We start from the raw sequence: 20436 nt of genomic DNA, 5'->3' as shown, positions 1-20436 counted from the left end.
CCACAACTTCCTCTAGAGGAGAGGTGTGGGCACACTCCTCCTGGGATGGCGTGGGTCGCCCAGCAGCCGACGACGGCCCAGCTCCCTCCAGCACATCTGTGGATGACACAAAGCATTCACATGTTGGTGGACCCACACACTTGTCACATGTTCCCTTGCACCCCCACACATGCTACACACCGGATAGGAGATAAAACACACTTACCTGTCCTCAAGGGCTGTTCAATGGAGTCATAGCCCTCCAGGCCCTCTACCTGCTCCCTCTCCAGGCACCTGGCAATGACCTCCTCATCAGGAGTGAGCCTGATCTGACTGGCTGGTCCACCTCCCGTGCCCCTGGCGTGCCTCTTCATCCTGGCCAGCTTCTCTGACCAGACGTTGCTGGTCATTAATCTTTTTGAATATGTTCCTTGAGGTCCTAACCTTCTGAATGAATGAATGAATGACCCGCTCGGACCATCATTTGCATGGGGTCACGCCCACTTACGCTGGCCTACGCCTTCGAAAATACGTCACACTGGCGCATCTTGGTGAGTAATGGCTTTCTGAATACAGTGCATGCCTCTCCGCGCTGCTCCGGCGTAGTGTAAAAAAGATACACTACGCCGGCATAAATATGCGCCGATGTATGTGCATCCGGGCCGTATTGTTTGTAGAATTTTGAGAAAATTAATGAATTTAATCCATTTTGGAATAATGTGGAAAAAGTGAAGCGCTGTGAATACTTTTCAGATCCACTGTACAGTGCCTTGAAAAAGTATTCATACTCCTTGAAATTCTCCACATTTTGTCATGTTACAACCAAAAATGTAAATGTATTTTATTGGAATTTTATGTGATAGACCAACACAAAGTGGCACATAATTGTGAAGTGGAAGGAAAATGATAAATGGTTTTCAATTTTTTTCACAAATAAATATGTGAAAAGTGTGGTGTGCGTTTGTATTCAGCCCCCTTTACTCTGATACCCCTAACTAAAATCTAGTTAAGCCAATTGTTTTCAGAAGTCACCTAATTAGTAAATAGAGTCCACCTGTGTGTCATTTAATCTCAGTATAAATACAGCTGTTTTGTGAAGCCCTCAGATGTTTGTTAGAGAACCTTAGTGAACAAACAGCATCATGAAGGCCAAGGAACACACCAGACAGGTCATGAATAAAGTTGAGGAGAAGTTTAAATCAGGGTTAGGGACTGCGTTCGCGCTAATAAAGAAAAAAAAAAAAAAAGAAGCAGGGTTAGGTTATAAAAAAAATATCCCAAGCTTTGAACATCTTACACAGCACTGTTCAATCCATCATCCGGAAATGGAAAGAGTATGGCACAACTGCAAACCTACCAAGACATGGCTGTCCACCTAAACTGACAGGCGGGGCAAGGAGAGCATTCATCAGAGAAGCAGCCAAGAGGCCCATGGTAACTCTGGAGGAGCTGCAGAGATCCACAGCTCAGGTGGGAGAATCTGTCCACAGGACAACTATTAGTCGTGCTCTCCACAAATCTGGCCTTTATAGAAGAGTGGCAAGAAAAAAGCCATTGTTGAAAGAAAGCCATAAAAAGTCCCGTTTGCCTTGTGGAAGACACAGCAAACATGGTCAGATGAGACAAAAATTGAACTTTGTGGCCAAAAAACAAAACGCTATGTATGGCGGAAAAATAACACTGCACATCACCCTGAACACACCATCCCCACCGTGAAACATGGTGGTGGCAGCATCCTGTTGTGGGGATGCTTTTCTTCAGCAGGGACAGAGAAGAGATGATGGGAAGATGGATGGAGCCAAATACAGGGCAATCTTAGAAGAAACCCTGTTAAGAGTCTGCAAAAGATTTGAGACTGGGTCGCAAGTTCACCTTCCAGCAGAACAACGACCCTAGAGCTACAGTGGAATGGTTTAGATCAAAGCATATTCATGTGTTAGAATGGCCCAGTCAAATTCCAGACCTAAATCCAATTGAGAATCTGTGGCAAGACTTGAAAATTGCTGTTCACAGACGCTCTCCATCCAATCTGACAGAGCTTGAGCTGTTTTGCAAAGAAGAATGGGCAAAAATTTCACTCTCTAGATGTGCAAAGCTGGTAGAGACATCCCCAAAAAGACTTGCAGCTGTAATTGCAGCAAAAGGAGGTTCTACAAAGTATTGACTCAGGGGGTCTGAATACAAATGCACGCCACACTTTTCACATATTTATTTGTAAAAAAAAATTGAAAACCCTCTATCATTTTCCTTCCACTTCACATTTATGTGCCACTTTGTGTTGGTCTATCACATAAAATCCCAATAAAATACATTTATGTTGTTGCTTGTAACATGACAAAATATGGAACATTTCAAGGGGTGTGAATACTTTTTCAAGGCACTGTATGTGTTGGAAGTGCGCTGGGTCAATGTGCTAAGGTACTATTAACAATGAATGGCACTGCAACACACTAAGCATGTAACGTGATATTGTATTGCAATAACCCTCAAAAGTGTGATTCAGTGCTTAAAGCGGTTGTATAGTCAATTGTATTTCTTTTTCCTACAAGTAAGCCTATAATAAGGCTTACCTGTAGGTAAAAATAATATCTCCTAAACCTGTACGGTTTAGGAGATATTCCCCTTGCAATGAGCCGCTGACTTCAGCGGCAAATGCGAACAGGGGATTCTCAGCTGAAACCCGGCAGACGCCGGACCTTGCCGGAAAGGAGTCTCCCGTGCGCATGCCCCACAATTGGTAACCACAGTCATGCGAGAGCTCGCATGGTGGTCACTAATTGCGGTCGCGCTCCCGTGATACAGCGAGCGGCCATAGCCGCTCACTGTATCACTCGGCCCCGCCCCTCGGCGCGCCGCATCACTGGATGTGATTGACAGCAGCGCCAGCCAATGTCTGTGCTGCTCTCAATCCCATCCGCTCTAGCCAATCAGCGGCCAGGCTGAGCGGCGAAGAGGATATCGGGACCGTGCGGGACTTTCGAGGGGTCAGGTAAGTATAACGGGGGCTCGGGGGGACGGCGTTATGCAATGTTTTTTCACCTTAATGCATAGATTGCATTAAGGTGAAAAAGAATTTTCATTCACAACTCCTTTAAGCATGACAGTTCACAGAAACATACAATACACAGAATACACAGTAACGCGGGAATGCCGAGCAAGAAGTCCCAGGCGAAAAAGTCGAATTCATGCACCTATTTCCATCGAATTGGATCTCGTACATCCACTGGAGGGTTATAAACTTGATGATAGGCTTGACATACTCTTGCCTCTGGTAAGCGGTTTATTCAGATGGTGGTGGAGCACGGGTGTTTGCATGATCACTTTGTGGATTTCATCATCGCCTAATTTCATCACGGATTTTTGATTTTGAGAATTGGGACTGTTTTTCATTTTTCCATCATTTGGATGTGTTTACATTTTCCTGGCAATTTTCACAATTTATACTGATATCATGTTTTTTTAATTTAATTATTCTTTAAGTGTATTTATTTTGATCTTAATATCATTTATTTATTTATGGTCACATGCTTTATTTTGGTATATGCACTTGGTCACATGATGGACTGATCACAATATTGGTCCTTTTACGTTGTAGCGCAGCTTTTTACTGTTTCAATACACAGAATCCATCGGAACACTTACCAGCCAGTCAGCAATATAAAAAACAGTTTACAGTGTTTGAACAGTTTGTGTTTGGTTTACGTTTTACGAATACATTTGCAAATATATGTGAAGCCGCACTGCCACGTCAAGGCTCCTCTGCAAAGTGTGGTCCCTAACTCTACTCTAGCATTGTTTCCAAATGCAAAGCAAGAAATTAATTGAGAGTCTAAACTAGTTCAACAAATTCATAAAAAAACTGAGGTATTGGTTGCATATATTTGCAGTCATATGTGAAATCACCTTCCGGGTGTGATATAAGGAAAGACGGGATGGACAGCCGCACTCCAAAAAATCCATAAGGTTGTCTTTATTGTAAAAAATGGATAAAAGATGCCCTACAAAACAAGCAGAACACAGGGAAAACTGTCTACGCGTTTCACACTCCAATTAGTGCTTAGTCATGGCCCTTCCGGGTGTGGTCCGGATCCACCACACGCCTGCAGAAAAAAAAAGTCTACCGGACTCCAACCTCCCCTTACAGCCGGACCAACACACACCTGCATAAAAGAGAAAATCTACTGGCTTCCAACTTCCCTTCACAGCCTGTCGTACTGTCTTTTATTTTTTTCTATTTTTGTCTCTTTTTCTGGTTCTTTTTCTTTTGTCCATGATGATCGAGGGTTCTTCTGCAGGGGGGTGCTGATGACACTTCTGGTCTTTGAATTTCTTTCTTGTCTTCTTTCTTGTTGTCTTTCTTGTTTTCTCTCTTGTTTTCTTTCTGACAGCGAGCGCCACTTTTTTGTGGAGTCTCAGTGTCATCGTCGCTTTCTGAAGGAATTGTAGGGCGATCACAATGTTTTAGTGTAACTCTTAGGTGAAGGTATTTCTTTAATGCTTTCTGAAAGAGACGGCTATGTTTTCGTCTTGTATCAGTTTCATCGTCCATTCCTGGAGGAAGCGTAAAGCGAACATGACTTTCTGGTTTCTTTTTGTAGAAGTCGCACTCTGGTGGAGTCTCCTTGTGGAAGTCGCACTCTGGTGGAGTGGCCTCGTCTGGGGCGCACTCTGGTGGAGTGGCCTCGTCTGGGGCGCACTCTGGTGGAGTGGTCTTGTCTGGGGCGCACTCTGGTGGAGTGGCCTTGTCTGGGGCGCACTCTGGTGGAGTGGCCTCGCCTGGGGCGCACTCTGGTGGAGTGGCCTCGTCTGGGGCGCACTCATACTGTCTTTTATTTTTTCTATTTTTGTTCCTTTTCTGGTTCTTTTTCCTTTGTCCGGTTCTGTGATTAACAAGGGTTCTTCTGGTGAAGTCTCCTTGTGGAAGTTGAACTCTGGTGGAGTGGCCACGTCTAGGGCGCACTCTGGAGGAGTGGCCACGTCTAGGGCGCACTCTGGAGGAGTGGCCTCGCCTGGGGCGCACTCTGGAGGAGTGGCCTCGCCTGGGGCGCACTCTGGAGGCGTGGCCTCGCCTGGGGCGCACTCTGGAGGCGTGGCCTCGCCTGGGGCGCACTCTGGAGGAGAGGCCTCGCCTGGGGCGCACTCTGGTGGAGTGGCCTCGCCTGGGGCGCACTCTGGTGGAGTGGCCTCGTCTGGGGCGCACTCTGGAGGAGTGGCCTCGTCTGGGGCGCACTCTGGTGGAGTGGCCTCGCCTGGGGCGCACTCTGGAGAAGTGGCCCCGCCTTGGGCGCACTCTGGAGTCTGAATGTGATAGACGACAGGCATGCAGAGGTGATCAAATACCACCAAAAGAAAGCTCTATTTGTGGGGGGAAAAAGGGCGCCAATTTTGTTTGGGAGCCACGTCGCACGACCGCGCAATTGTCAGTTAAAGCGACGCAGTGCCGAATCGCAAAAAGTGCTCTGGTCTTTGACCAACAATATGGTCCAGAGGTTAAGTGGTTAATTGAATCATTGAAACAAGCTGGAATCAATTTGATAATACAAAATACCACATTCCTTATCATTATATGTCAATCAATTAAACAAGTTGGAACGACTCTTGGTAACAGGTGTATTGGATCCCTCGCTAGGCAAAGATATAGTTGATCGGATAGTTCATCTACAGAACAACAACAAAATTAAATACATATGTGTGTGTGTGTGTGTGTGTATGTGTATGTATGTATGTATGTATGTATGTATATATATATAAAAATAATCTATGCTGAAAAAAAGGAATAAACATAAAATGAAAAAATTAGGAGAAAATGTGTTAATTAAATGATACGTACTGAAAAATACGATACAGAAAAACGCAATATAAGTGTATGCATATCTCCAATAAATATTGTCCCCCACTCTATGTAATTGAGTATGGGGTACATTGTGCCCCTAGCCATTCACCTGAAAAGAAAAGTGTCAACAATTAAACACACTACACAGGTTTTTTTTTTTTGCAAAATCTTTTTTATTGAAGTTTACATTGGCATACAAGACTAGCCCATGCAGGGGCGAACATTTACCCACACAGGGGCAGTACCTCTGTTGCGACAACATGCCGCAACAGGGCACAACACACATCTTAAACATCTTAACTTAACTTATACACTACACATGTTTTTAAAGTAATTTATTAGGCAGCTCCGGGGTGTCTCTTCTGCCTTCTCCCCTCTCTGGCCTCTTCTCCGCTCTCAGGTTCTTCTCCCGCTGTCCGGTGTCTTCTGCTGGGTCTCCTCCTTCTTCTGCCCTTTTGCTAGCTCTTGCCCGGTCTTCTCTGTTGTCTTCTTCCCTCTGCTTTTCTTCCGATGTAATGCAGCGTGCGCCGTGTGCAACGACTTATATGGGCATGGGGCGAGGTCACAGTGTGATGTCATCTGGTGACCCCGCCCCTTATGTGCAGTTTGTTTTAGTGGTGCAACGGATCGTCATTGGTCTGTGATCTGAACCGAAGATATTGATCTGAACTGCACACACGTGATCCACGGATTGATTTCTTAAAAAAAAAAAAAAAAAAAAGTTGTGTGCATGTTCGGTCCATGTCATGGTGAGCGGAGGAACGGAGGAGCTTGAATGCCCTGCGTCATTTAAATCCCCTGTATGGGAGCATTTTGGCTTCCCTGTCAAATATAATGATGAAGGAGCCATGTTCCATTTTTTTTGCTGATCCGAAAAATGATCCGATCCGTGACTCTGATTCCATACTCATTCACATAGGGTGGGGGACTCCCAGATTCCGATAAGCCCCCCTGTCCACAGACCCCGACAACCAACGGCCAGGGTTGTCGGTAAGAGGCTCTTGTCCTCATCAACATGGAGACAAGGTGCTTTGGGGTGGGGGGGCGCAGGACCCGTCTGCCCCAAAGCAATGAGACGGCAATGAGACGGCGTTATCTGACTTCTCCAGGAGAAGGCCCCTCCACCGGACGGGGGGAAGTCTCACAGCAGCTGCAATCCATTGACATTCATCGCTAATCAGAATGTTCTGTCTGAGTCATGAAATCTTTCCTTCGTCACGTCGGTTTCACCCAAAGCACCCACCCCCCCCCCCCATGTTGAGGGCATGCGGCCTGCTATGGTTCAGGAGGAGGGGGGCCCTCGCTCATCCCCATTTCCTGGCCTGCCGGGCTGCGTGATCGGCTATGGGTCTGGTATGGATTTTGGGGGGACCCCCATGCTGTTTTTTTTGGCATGGAGGGTTCCCCTTAAAATCCATACCAGACCGGAGGGCCTGGTATGCTCTTAGAGGGGGAACCCATGCCGTTTTTTTTTTAATTGCCCTGGAGTTCCCCTTCATGCACAAGTCGCATGCCAAAGTCGGATCCGATTTTGATCCGACTTCAGAAAAAAAGTAGTGCAGGAACTACTTTGAAGTCGGCACGACTTAAAGTCGTGCTAATATGAATGGTAGTCATTGAAAATCATGGAGAATGACTTGTCATGCTATTTTGCAGTCCAAAATCGTGGGACAAGTCGTATAAGTGTGAAAGGGGCCTAAGACCAGCTAAGGAGACATTTCTATTTTTAAGAATCAGTGGCTGTTCAAATGTTTGTAAATGTTGCAACTTTATCCTTGATTTTTGTCCCCAGGAGTCAGCGTAACATGGCGCTCGCACAGAAATGGCTACAGAGATTGAAAGATCATTTGCAACTTCAACACTTTCTGCAAGACTGCAATGAGGTAAGCCTATATATTATCCTTGTGATCGTTATGAGAAGTGCCTGCTGAAAAGTGTTAATGTCCCGGGATGTAATTTGCTAGTGCAGTGATGGACAAAATAAAGGTGAATTTGGAATCGGTCCATCAAATTTAAGAGCCTTCAGAATTTTAAAAAGAACCAAAGAAGATATTGTCTTTAATAAAAAAAAGCCTTCTTAAGGGTAGGTACCAGTGGAAATGTTTTCTTTGTAATAATTTGTATTGCCCTTTATTTGAAGCAGAAAATGTACAACAATGGATAAAATTTCTCCCGCTGTATGGTATTGTACGTTTCTTGTTAGAATGGGTAAGCAGGGGTCCAAGTACACAGCACTATAAATGGTAGACATGCCGTGCGTTCCTGCATTCAGGACCCTGGAGTATTGTGTTCTAGAAGGAGAATATTAATGCGTATGCATTTATCACCACCTCTTCATCCTCTACCTACAGTTTCCCAGGGTTCACACAGTTACAGTGAAATTATTATTACTGGGTATTTTATCTATTATTTAAAGTGAAACTGTTCTTTGCCCGTGTAGGACACATCAACAGTTTCACATACGACGGAACTAAAGTCTGCTGTGGCAGGTGGGCTCTTGCCATAATGTGCATGTATGTACAGCATGTTAGCACAATATTAAAACTAATACTACATTTATCAGGAAGTCAGATTTACATGTAACAGCACCTTGTTTATATGCAAAATTATATAACGTACTATTATGTTCAATTCCAAGTGGAGGGCTAGGGCTGTACAGGGGCAGGCTAGGGTAGTATAGGGACAGGATAGGGTAGTATATGGACAGGCTAAGGTAGTATATGGACAGGTTAGGGCAGTATACGGACAGGCTAGGGCAGTATACGGGCAGGCTAGGGCAGTATACGGGCAGGCTAGGGCAGTATACGGGCAGGCTAGGGCAGTATATGGGCAGTATACGGGCAGGCTAGGGCAGTATATGGATGGGCTAGGGCAGTATAGGGCAGGCTAGGGGAGTATAATGGCAAGCTAGAGCCGTATAGTGATTTTTGAACATGACAGGTTATGCAACATTTGGCCATCCAGCAGATCAGCAGACAGTACTGGAAACATTAATGTCACACAGAACTAACTTATATTACCCCTCTGTTGCTCTCTCCCAGTGCTCCCACCGTCTTCAGTGCCTAGCCTCACGCATACACCAGAGAAGAAGAAGGAGGGCCGGGCGTGAGGCCGGCCACACCCCCTCCTCCAGTTGCACCCAATAGAAATGCCTCACACGCTGCGCCCCAACATCGGCTGCTGGCAGAGTCGGTGTGGAAGGGATCTTTCATTGCTCTCTGTCTCCTGTGGGTACCCCGCCTGAGCTCTTTATGTGTGCTCGGGTGTTTAACAGCCAGTGTTAGACTGTGTGCGAGCACCCATGAGCCCGGCAACTATGAGTGTTGAGGTCAGCAAAGAGGTCTTTTTACAGGGCAGCACAGCAGTTGTCATCCTGGGCCGCTCTGCTACCCTGTAAAAGGCTACCCCTAGATGACACACAAAACTGCTTGGAAAAAAAATCTTGGGGGTCAATTTGCCGCCCCCCTTTCAAAGTGCCACTCAGCGGCACCCATGGTAGGGCTAGCCTTAACTGCCATCCTCCAGTGGTGTCCGATCCAGGCTGTTACCTCTCCGTCCTCTGCCACCATCTTCTCCTCTGCTTCTTCCTGTTGCCCCGGTGCCCATCTTTGGACATTGGGCATCCACTGATAATGTAATACCTTCACATTCACAAAAACAAAATGCTAGGGCAGGATTGTCAAATTCAATTTCCTCATGGGCCACATCAGAATTATGATTGCCCCTAATGGGAGTTATTTACTATATCTGGAGTGTGCAAAAACTGGTGCAGCTCTGCATAGAAACCATTCAGCTTTCAGGTTTTATTAGCAAAGTTTAATTGAACATGCTGAAGTTAGAGACTGGCTGCAATGCACAGCTGCTCCAGATTCTGAGTGCAACAGTTTTATTAAATCTCCCCAGATTTTCTTCCAGCCAAGAAATTAAATGGGTCCAAAAAGACATGGATGAGCAAGTTTGGAGTGGAGGAACTTGACTGGCCTGCACAGAGTCCTGACCTCAACCCGATAGAATAGCTTTGGGATGAATTGGAGCGGAGACTGCGAGCCAGGCCTTCTCATCCAAACATTCCCATAGACACACTCCTAAACCTTGTGGACAGCCTTCCTAGAAGACTGCAATGCCATTAAAGCAGGAGTTCACCCAATTGCTTTTTTTTTCTATTTTCCCCTTAGCTGATTCCCCTAGACACAACGAGCAGGAGTCTATTTGTTTTAAAATATGATCCGTACTTACCCGTTTTCGAGATGCATCTTCTTCCGTCGCTTCCGGGTATGGGTCTTCGGGAGCGGGCGTTCCTTCTTGATTGACAGTCTTCCGAGAGGCTTCCGACGGTCGCATCCATCGGGTCACTCGTAGCCGAAAGAAGCCGAACGTCGGTGCGGCTCTATACTGCGCCTGCGCACCGACGTTCGGCTTCTTTCGGAAAATCGTGACGCGATGGATGCGACCGTCGGAAGCCTCTCGGAAGACTGTCAATCAAGAAGGAACGCCCAGTCCTGCAGCCCATACCCGGAAGCGGCGGAGAAGATGCATCTCGTAAACGGGTAAGTACGGATCATATTTTAAAACAAATAGCCGATTCCCCTAGACAAAACGAGCAGGAATCTAAGGGGAAAATGTGTAAGCTATGGGTGAACCTCCGCTTTAAAGTTCATGTGCGTGTAAAGGCAGGCATCCCAATACTTTTGGTAATATAGTGTATGTGTGCTAGGGGAAAGGGACATTTTATGGCAAAAGAATTTGCATGTATCTTCTACAGAAAAAAACGTTACTTCGTAGCAATTTAGTGTTTTCTGCATTTTATTTCCTCTCTAATTTCTCCCCTTTGCTGCAGCAGGTTAACCAATTACCCGTCCACCAGCAGTTTATTCTCACCTTCCTTTTGCTTCTCCACTGTTGTGTGCCCCTGCTGGTTCCATCATAATAATCTGGTACTATGATTTTACACAGGGATTTTTCTTTTCGCTTTAGCAGGCAAATGGAGCGATTGAAGGGAAGGCTTGCATAGGCAGTGGGAGTCAGCAAGCAGTGGAGTGACCCTGCAAAGCCCAGGTTTACTGTAGATTTCAGGTAAATTGGTCACCAGAACATGCTATTGGAACGTTGGTGGTAATTATAATCTTCCTAAAGTCCTTGGGGTAGAGTAGTTTGTAATCCATGCCTATGGTAGTCCAACAAGCTCCTGTAGGTGTGATGGTCAGGTGTCCACCAGGGTGGGATCTAGCCTGTCTGATCTGGGGTCGCAGTAAAAAAAGTCAAGGGGCATACTGTCAACACATCTTTGTTTTATCCTCTCCAGCAAGCTCTCCCTGTTTTCCTGTCTCTTCAGGTCTCCCTATTGCCACTGGTTGTTTGAGTCACTGATAGTCTGTCACACAGTGTGACAAATGCAGGGAACCAGTATTCCATGTTCGCTCGGCGCGCTTCTGTGCCATGAGTCACAACCTGGAAGTGACATCTGACATTACTTAAGAGTAGTGCAAGAGTGAACAGGGAATGCTACTTATATTATATCCCTACATGTCTGCAACAAAAAGCACATGTATTAGGCCAGTATTTATCATCTTTTTTTCAGTCATGGGTTCCTTTAGGCCCCTTTCACACTTTGAGTATCAACGTTTTTTTTTATTTGAACATTTTAGGGATTTCCTGATGACATATATTGCACAAAGATCTAATAAAAAGAGGTTTAAAACATTTGTAGTGGAAATTAGGTTCTAGATTATGTACATGTTATGGGAAACCCACCATTTAAATTTGGTTGGTTCAGGAAAGCCTGTAGTGAACTTTAAATTATCTATTATTGGAAGAAGAGGGCATAAGAGGCCATAGGCTGTCTAGATTATTTATATTTCTCCTAAACTGAGAGGAAATGCTTGATAATTGGATTGCGAATTATTTTGGGGGAATCCATAATAGGATCCAATTTGAGGGCTTCAATGAAAATCCAGAGAGGTGGCTTAATATAAGTGTGATATGTTGCTAGTTGAGGTATTTGTCCTGAATAATAATACGCTTGGAATTGCAAGACCCCCCCCCCCCCTTTTTTTTTTAGATGAAAAAGAGTATTGCAATTTACACTGGGTTATACTTATCCCAGATAAAGGAGAATCTTTTATTTTGTATTGATTTCTATACATGAGAAGATACAATATCTTTATAGGAAGATATCTAAATCCTGTAATTAAAGTAGTTTAGGAAGGAAGACCATCTTTATTGACGTGATTCAGCCTAAACAAGAGATTTGATATTTTTTCTAATGCCGCGTACACACAGTCATCTTTTGTGATGAAATAAAACAACGTTTTTAAAAACGTCATTTAAAATGATCGTGTGTGGGCTTCACATAGTTTTTTGTCTTCAAAAAAACGACCAAAAAAAAATTCGAACATGCTTCAATTTTTTATGTCGTTTTTCAAAATGTCGTTTTTTGTGTTATAAAAAATGATCGTGTGTGGGCTAAAACAACGTTTTAAACCCGCGCATGCTCAGAAGCAAGTTATGAGACGGGAGCTTGAATGGAACAGAGTGCCGTCGTACGTGGTGTACGTAACCGCGGTTTGCTAGAGCATTTTGAAAAAACGATGGTGTGTGGGCAACGTCGTTTTTTTCATGATAAAAAAACGACCGTGTGTACGCGGCATAAGATTCAAGAAGTGTATATACATGATGTAAGATAGAGGGGGTAGTTAGCTTCATGAAGGGTGTTTTAGGAAAAAGTAAGAAAAGTTTCCAAATAAGGCAATGAAGTACTGTATTTATTGCGTAGAACACACACTTTTCCCCCCTGAAAATAAAGGGCAAATCATGGGTGCATGTTATATGCCAAGATTTACCTGGCTGCTTCGGGAAGGCGGGGGGCGGGAAGTGGCAAGCTCCGCCAGATTACACATAGCCGGGATCTCCTGTTTACTTGGCGCTCAGTCACACACAGTCCCGCCTCCTGGGCAGCTCCTAGCATTGACGTCACATGTTACGGCATTGGTCTGGTGTTCTGTCTATCATAGGAGCCGGGACTGTGTGTGACTGAGCGCAGAGTAAACAGGAGATCCCTCAGTGTAATCCGACAATGGCGAGGCTGCAGGTGGGCAATGATGGGCAATGGCAAGGTTGCAGATGGGCACTGATCAGGCTGCATTGATAGGCAATGGAGATGCTGCATATGGGCACTGATCACACTGCAATGATGGGCAATGGCAAGGTTGCAGATGGGCACTAATCAGGCTGCATTAATGGGCACTGACCCTTATTTTGCTTCAAAGTATTTTTCCTAAAACTTCCCTCTTAAAATTAAGGTGTGTGTTATACGCCTGTGCGTGTTATATGCCGATAAATACGGTATGTTCCCACAGAAAAGGAAAGTTTTTCTTTGATATGAGAAAGAATATTGTCTGGGAGACTAATATTGAGATCCTTAGACTTACTGTTATTAATATGTAAGCCAGATATATTTAGAAAATTATTCAGTTCTATTAGGGTTGTCCCGATACCAGTTTTTTAGGACCGAGTACAAGTACCGATACTTTTTTTCAAGTACTCGCCGATACTGAATACCGATACTTTTTTTTAAATGTGTCCCCAAATGCAGCCATGTCCCCCACATATGCAGCCATGTCCCCCACATATATGCAGCCATGTCCCCCCCATATATGCAGCCATGTCCCCCCCCCATATGCAGCCATGTCCCCCTCCCCCATATATGCAGCCATGTCCCCCCCATATATGCAGCCATGTCCCTCCCATATCCAGCCATGTCCCCCCCATATCCAGCCATGTCCCCCCCATATCCAGCCATGTCCCCCCATATGCAGCCATGTCCAGGGATGGACTGGCCATAGGGACTACAGGGAGTTTCCCGGTGGGCCGATGGCTCAGTGGGCCGTTTTTTAAAACAGAGATGCTGCTTGGAGGACTTTTTCTAACGCCCTGGCAGCCCCCCAGTGTGAAAGCACTCAGGCTTTCACACTGGGACTGCAGCGGAAGCGTTTTTCAGTCGCTTTACAGGCGCTATTTTTAGCCCAAAAGTGCCTAAAAAAACGCCTCAGTGTAAAAAGGGGTCCTACACTCACCCCCTCTCTTTTACACTCACTCTCTTTTTCTTACACTACCCTCTCTCACCCACCCCCTCTCAACCCCTTTCCCTCAACCCTCTCTCTCTCTCTCTCTCATTCCCCCCTCTTTCACCCTCTCATGATATACAATAATGGATGTAGGGGCCTTTTGGTGGGTGTGATTTTTCGGGGGGGTGGGGGCAGCATTATATTGAATTAAAGTGGGCCGGTCTGGATGAAGTCCAGGGCCACATTTTTGTCCCAGTCCAGCCCTGGCCATGTCCCCCCATATGCAGCCATGTCCCCCCCCACATGCAGCCATGTCTCCCCCATATCCAGCCATGTCTCCCCCATATGCAGCCATGTCCCCCCCATATCCAGCCATGTCCCCCCCATATGCAGCCATGTCCCCCCCATATGCAGCCATGTCCCCCCCATATCCAGCCATGTCCCCCCATATGCAGCCATGTCCCCCCATATGCAGCCATGTCCCCCCCATATGCAGCCATGTCCCCCCCATATCCAGCCATGTCCCCCCCCATATCCAGCCATGTCCCCCCATATGCAGCCATGTCCCCCCCATATGCAGCCATGTCCCCCCCATATGCAGCCATGTCCCCCCCATATGCAGCCATGTCCCCCCCATATCCAGCCATGTCCCCCCCATATGCAGCCATGTCCTCCCCATATCCAGCCATGTCCCCCCCATATATGCAGCCATGTCCCCCTTACCGTACCCGCTTGGTTAATACGGGCGGGGAACATTACAGCTTTCATTTGAATAGCTGTAGTCTTTCGCGCCGCGCTGCGTATAGACACTCCCCCTTGCTCGGGATTGGACAGTTCACCCGAGCAAGGGGGAGTGTCTATACGCCGCGCGGCGGGAAAGACTACAGCTATTCAAATGAATGCTGTAATGTTCCCCGCCCGTATTAACCAAGCGGGGATGCGGCGGGAGGGGGGGGGATTGTATTCTATTTCGGTATCGGGGGTATTTGCGGGAGTACGAGTACTCCCGCAAATACTCGGAATGGGTCCCGATACCGATACTAGTATCTGTATCGGGACAACCCTAAGTTCTATCATTAAATTAGGTAAGGTAGTTAGAGGATTTGTGCTCTTTTCATCAGGGCCCCCCTTCTCATTAGATCCCCCCCTAGCATGTCTGCACTGAAGCAGTACTTGCATCCTCTACTGCAGGGGTCTCCAAACTTTCTAAACAAAGGGCCAGTTTACCGTTTTTCAGCCTTTAGGGGCACAGACTATGGTCAGTGGGAGTAAAAAAAATGCCTCGGCGTAGGCAGTTCCTGACACCTACTGATGGACTTCTGTAGATTCCTGCCTTCATTTATTACCCTTTTAAATATGTTATTGTGGATAACTTCATGTTTCAAATTAAAATTTTATTTAAGAGGATGAAAAAGGCAAATACAGAATATACATACACATGTAAGAGAAGAAATATACAAAATATACAATGATAGCGAGTTACACTTGGTACATAATCATATCAAAGAGGGCTTGAATCTATCTAGAGATCATGAGAGAAACCTCCCCTAGGGCCAACAGACTGTCGTATTGAATCGTAATTCCGGGATATAATCCAATATCAAAGAAATTTCCAGGTTAGTTCTAGATAACTTCATGTTTACGGTTTATGATGACAGAACCATATTGCACTCTCTTGTATTAAACTTTAAAGCAGGGGTTCACCCAAAAAACATTTTTTAACATTACATTCAGCCGAGTTGTCAGAATGACAATCGGCTGTTTTTTTTTATTTTATTGCCGTACATACCGTATTTTCACCGCCGCTTCTGGGTATGTAATCTGCGGGACTGGGCGTTCCTAATTGATTGACATCCTTCCGACCGTCGCATACAGCGCGTCACGAGTTGCCGAAAGAAGCCAGACTGCGAGTCGGCTCTATACGGCGCCTGCGCTCCGACGTTCGGCTTCGGGGGTGTCACAGCTTGTATGAACCTGTTGATATTGAATCATGCGAACTGAACACATGAAATGCAAAAGAAACCAACAACGCTGATGGTTGCGGCAAAAAAATGCTCCAAACAGTCACTATCAGCATGTTCAACACAATGAAACCCTGTGACTAATCTTAATAGAAAAATAAAGTGATTCCACCACCAGACGAAATAAAGGCTTACCAGCTTTCAAACCAGAAAGGCTTGTCAACCAATCACCCGGGTGAGCGGCGTGCTGACGTCATTGCGTACTACCACGCTCTGCTCTGCACGGGCAAGCTTTTCTGTTTTAAATATTTTTGCCGGCCGGCTTCTCCTTATCTCTTTTGATACTGTGCCTATTGTCTATTTAGACTTGTGAAAGTACATCCTTGAAAACTCCCGCAAGAAGTCAAGAATATTAACAAAACAAATTCTTGCATACACTTTAATATGCAATATTTTTCAATTACCTGAGTTAAAAAAAATAAAAAAGTAATTTATAAAAATTGATTCCTTTCAAAGGGTTCTATAATTTTTGGGTTGGGATTTGCATTAAAAAGCTTAGGTGGCAGCATTTTGTAACAGCTGCCAGTGCAATCTGTTCTCTCATCATTCAGACGTTAACTGCACAGAGCTCATTCATACCCTTATATTGGATGCTTAACACATGTCCAAGGCACCTGTCATGAATATTGAAGAACAGTGTGCAATAATTTGTGCAACCTGTGATAAGTAATACTGACAGGGTCTGGCCATGCCAGGAATACCTGTTCATGTATCGCATTTAGGCAGAGGGTAGACTACTCATCCATGTCACACCGACCTCCTAAACTTGCCACATGTATTACATCTTGATTGTACAAACTCATTTGGATTTACTGTACTGACTACTATGCAGTGCAAAAGCCTCCCGTAGACTCCTTTAACACTGGGGCGCTTTTCAGGCGTTTTAGCCTCTTCTTTGATTGGACGCCTGACAGGCGTCCAATCACAGCGCCTGTCGTTTCAGCCAATCAGGTGACAGGTAACAGACCCGAGCACCTGATTGGTGTAGAGACGGTTCGGTGTTAGGAAAGCGAATATTCATTCGCTTTCCTAACACAAAGCAGAGTGAACTGCGAGCGCCCAGCATGGTGCCCACTGTTCACCTTTTTGGACGCCTATTAGAGCCTATGGCTCTAATCGGGTGCTTCCAAAAAATACCCCGTCGCTGTAATTCAGGCTCCTGGAGCCCGAAAAGGGGCTGGGCACCTGAATAGGGGGTGGCCATAGATAGATTCATGCAATGCATGAATCTATCTATGGTGATAGAGGGGTGGCAGGAGAGAGGGGGCACGGCCCGTGCGCCCCTTATGGATGTACCGCCACTGCCTTGCATGCAAGAGTGGCTCCATAGGAAGCTGCAAGAAAAAGGTGTCGAAGGCTGTAGTCGTGGCACCAGCTTAAAAAGAAACATAGAGAAGAGTATAAAAAAGAAGCTGCATACACAGTAAGTGATTTAACTAGCTGAGGAAAGTGTTCAAAAAGACTGGGGATTTTCCAAGTTGTACCTATAGGTAAGCCTATAATAAGGATTACCCTTTGGTACAGTAAATATCTCCTAAACATGCGCCATTTAAGAGATATTTACTGTGTACTGCGCCGATGATGTCATTGGCACATGCGCTGTGAAGAAAAAGTCCCTCCGCGCCGTTTCTTCACTAGCAAGTCCCGTGACTGGCGCCTCCCCATGTGCATGTGTGGAAGTGACGTCACCTGTTTCCGGTCAGTCACAGAGCTGGAGTCCGTGGCCCTGGAAAGAAGAGGGTTGAACATGGATGCGCCCTTCAGCAGGAACGAGGGCTTTGTTTGCCGGTAAGTGTCACATGCGTTTTTGCGTGTTATGACACCTTTTTTTTCTCATTCTAGTATGTTTATGTTGCATTCTTGATGCATTTCTGGGTGCATTTTTTTCCTTTTTTTTTTTTTTTTTTGATGCATGTAGGTGCATTTCGGTGCGTTTTTGATACGTTTTACCACATTCCAGTACAGTTCTGGATTTTCTACTTTTTTTATGGAGCCAGAATGCACTGGAACTGCAAGCACCAGTGTGAACTATGCCATTGAAATCCATATAATCTACTTTCTATGCGTTTTGGATGCAGAAAAAAAGCACTGGAATGCATAGGGCAGCGGTGTCAAACTCAATTTCATTGTGGGCCGCATCAGCATTATGATTGCCCTCAAAAGCGTTGGTTGTATCTGTAAGATTAGATGTCCAGCGCATCCCCTCCCCATATATTAGATGTCAAGAGCCACCCCACCATCAGAAGTTGAGTCCCCCACTCTCCCTTACATCACAGTGCACCCCCCTTTCCTTATGCTGCTGCTGGCAAGAAGATGAATGCATTGCTTGAAAGCAGAAAGTAAGGCAGGGCTTGACAAACCCCAGGCGCCAGGTCGCATTGTCGACTAGAATTAGCAACCTGGCTCCAGGCATGTACTGGTCATCGGGACTTCAGTGACAGTGGACCGCTGCCCCCCCTCCGCTCCTCTGTCTACACCTCCTCACCCTGGCTAGTTAAGCAGCGTGAATGAATACAGACATGCTCCTCGGGAGTTGCACTGAGAAGCTCATCATACGATCTGGAAGGACGGCGGGCACACACAGCTGTGACATAAGCTTCCTCTGCACTCGTTCTGGTCTTTCCTTCCCCTGCTCTCCATCCTGTCTGCTGCGGCGGAGAATCTAGATGGAGAGCGGGGAAGGAAAGACCAGAACGAGTGCAGACAGAGGAAGCTTATGTCACAGCTGTGTGTGGACGCCGTCCTTCTGGATGATATGATGAGCTTCTCAATGTGACTCTGTCTGTATTCAGACACGCTGAAGTTAACTAGCCAGGGAGAGAAGTGAGCGCTGCGGGGGACCAGAGCAGCATGGGGGGGGGGGGGTAGAGCATGGAGACCTGAGCAGCAAAGGGGGGAACGGGGACATAGAGGAGCATGGGGGGGACAGAGGAGGACGGGGGACATAGAGAAGCAGAATGGGGGGGAATAGAGAAGCACGGGGACCAGAGCCGCATGGGGGGGCGTCGGGGGAATAGAGGAGCCTGCAACCGAAAGACTGGCTCCTAACTTTGTTAGCTAGCTCCTAGATTCCAAGAAAATTTGTCAAGCCCTGAAGTAAGGGTCTGGAGGAGGACCAGAGGAGGGGTGGAGTTCTCCTGCAGCTGCAGGAGAGGTGCAAGGGCCACATGAAATGGCCTGGAGGGCCGGATTCGGCCCACGGGCCTTGTGTTTGACACCTGTGGCATAGGGTGTGATCTAGCCCTAATTGTGCTAGGGGTGCACTGAATGGAAATTATGGTGCCAAAATCGAAAATGAATGCACTAGGCCGAAAACCGATACCGAAAATTACAGTTTTTAAAACATATTTATATTTTTATTTATAATTGTATTATATTCAACTTTTTAATTAATATCATCAATTTAAATTAATATGAATGTATTGTTGGCCATTATTGGCAACTTTATTGCAAGAAAGGTCAAGAAAAATGCAGTATGCATTCTCTGACCATCTCTTGTTTCATGTCCCCAGTCTCTAACCATCTCTTGTATCATGTCCTCAGTCTCTAACCATCTCTTGTATCATGTCCTCAGTCTCTAACCATCTCTTGTATCATGTCCTCAGTCTCTAACCATCTCTTGTATCATGTCCTCAGTCTCTAACCATCTCTTGTATCATGTCCTCAGTCTCTAACCATCTCTTGTATCATGTCTGAAATCTCCTACTTAAACTTAAACACACTGCTAATAGTATTAGAAAAATTTCCATTCGGTGCACCTCTAGCAAACATTATACAGGGGACGGTCAGAGACTGCAGACATGGTACAAGAGATCAATGCAGCCTCAACAGTGTCCATCAAATGCAGCTTCACCAGTGCCTGTCAGATGCAGCCTACCAGTCAGATGCAGCAGCCTGCCTGTGCCCATCAGATGCAGCAGCCTGCCTGTGCCCTTCTTACAGCCTCACCAGTGCCTGTGCCCATCAGATGCAGCAGCCTGCCTGTCCCCATCAGATGCAGCAGCCTGCATGTGCCCTTCATGCAGCCTCACCAGTGCCTGTGCCCATCAGATGCAGCAGCCTGCATGTGCCCATCAGATGCAGCAGCCTGCCTGTGCCCATGACATGCAGCCCGCCAGTGCCCATGACATGCAGCCTGCCAATGCCCATGACATGCAGCCTGCCAATGCCCATGACATGCAGCCCGCCAGTGCCCATGACATGCAGTCTGCCAGTGCCTATCATGTACAGCCTACCAGTGCTCATGAAATGAAGCAAGCCAGTGCCCATGTATAGCCTGTCAGTGCCCATCATGTACAGCCTGCCAGTGCCCATCATGTACCGCCTACCAGTGCCCATGACATGCAGGCTGCCAGTGCCCATCATGTACAGCCTATCAGTGCCCATGACATACAGCCTGCCAGTGCCTGGTAATGCGATGTCACGCTGTTTGTCAGAGCTGGATCTGAATCACCATGCAGCCGATGTAACGATGTCCCGCCCCCTATGACACACAGCACAATGATTCCTAGCATTGGATCAGTTTGCCGTCTATCACAAG

The 20436-nt window shown here is 46.2% G+C and overlaps 1 protein-coding gene across 1 annotated transcript in view; it reads left to right on the top strand.

Moving 5' to 3' along the window:
* SPTBN4 (spectrin beta, non-erythrocytic 4) overlaps window positions 1–20436 on the top strand; it is a 220513-nt gene that overhangs the window by 76611 nt on the left and 123466 nt on the right. The window contains exon 19 of the mRNA XM_040323157.1: window positions 7605–7695. Coding sequence (XP_040179091.1) covers window positions 7605–7695 — 91 coding nt within the window. The remainder of the gene's footprint in view (window positions 1–7604; window positions 7696–20436) is intronic.

This window comes from Rana temporaria, chromosome 9 (genome assembly GCF_905171775.1).
Source record: "Rana temporaria chromosome 9, aRanTem1.1, whole genome shotgun sequence".
Lineage (NCBI taxonomy): Eukaryota > Metazoa > Chordata > Amphibia > Anura > Ranidae > Rana > Rana temporaria.
This window is presented reverse-complemented; position numbering and strand designations above follow the sequence as displayed.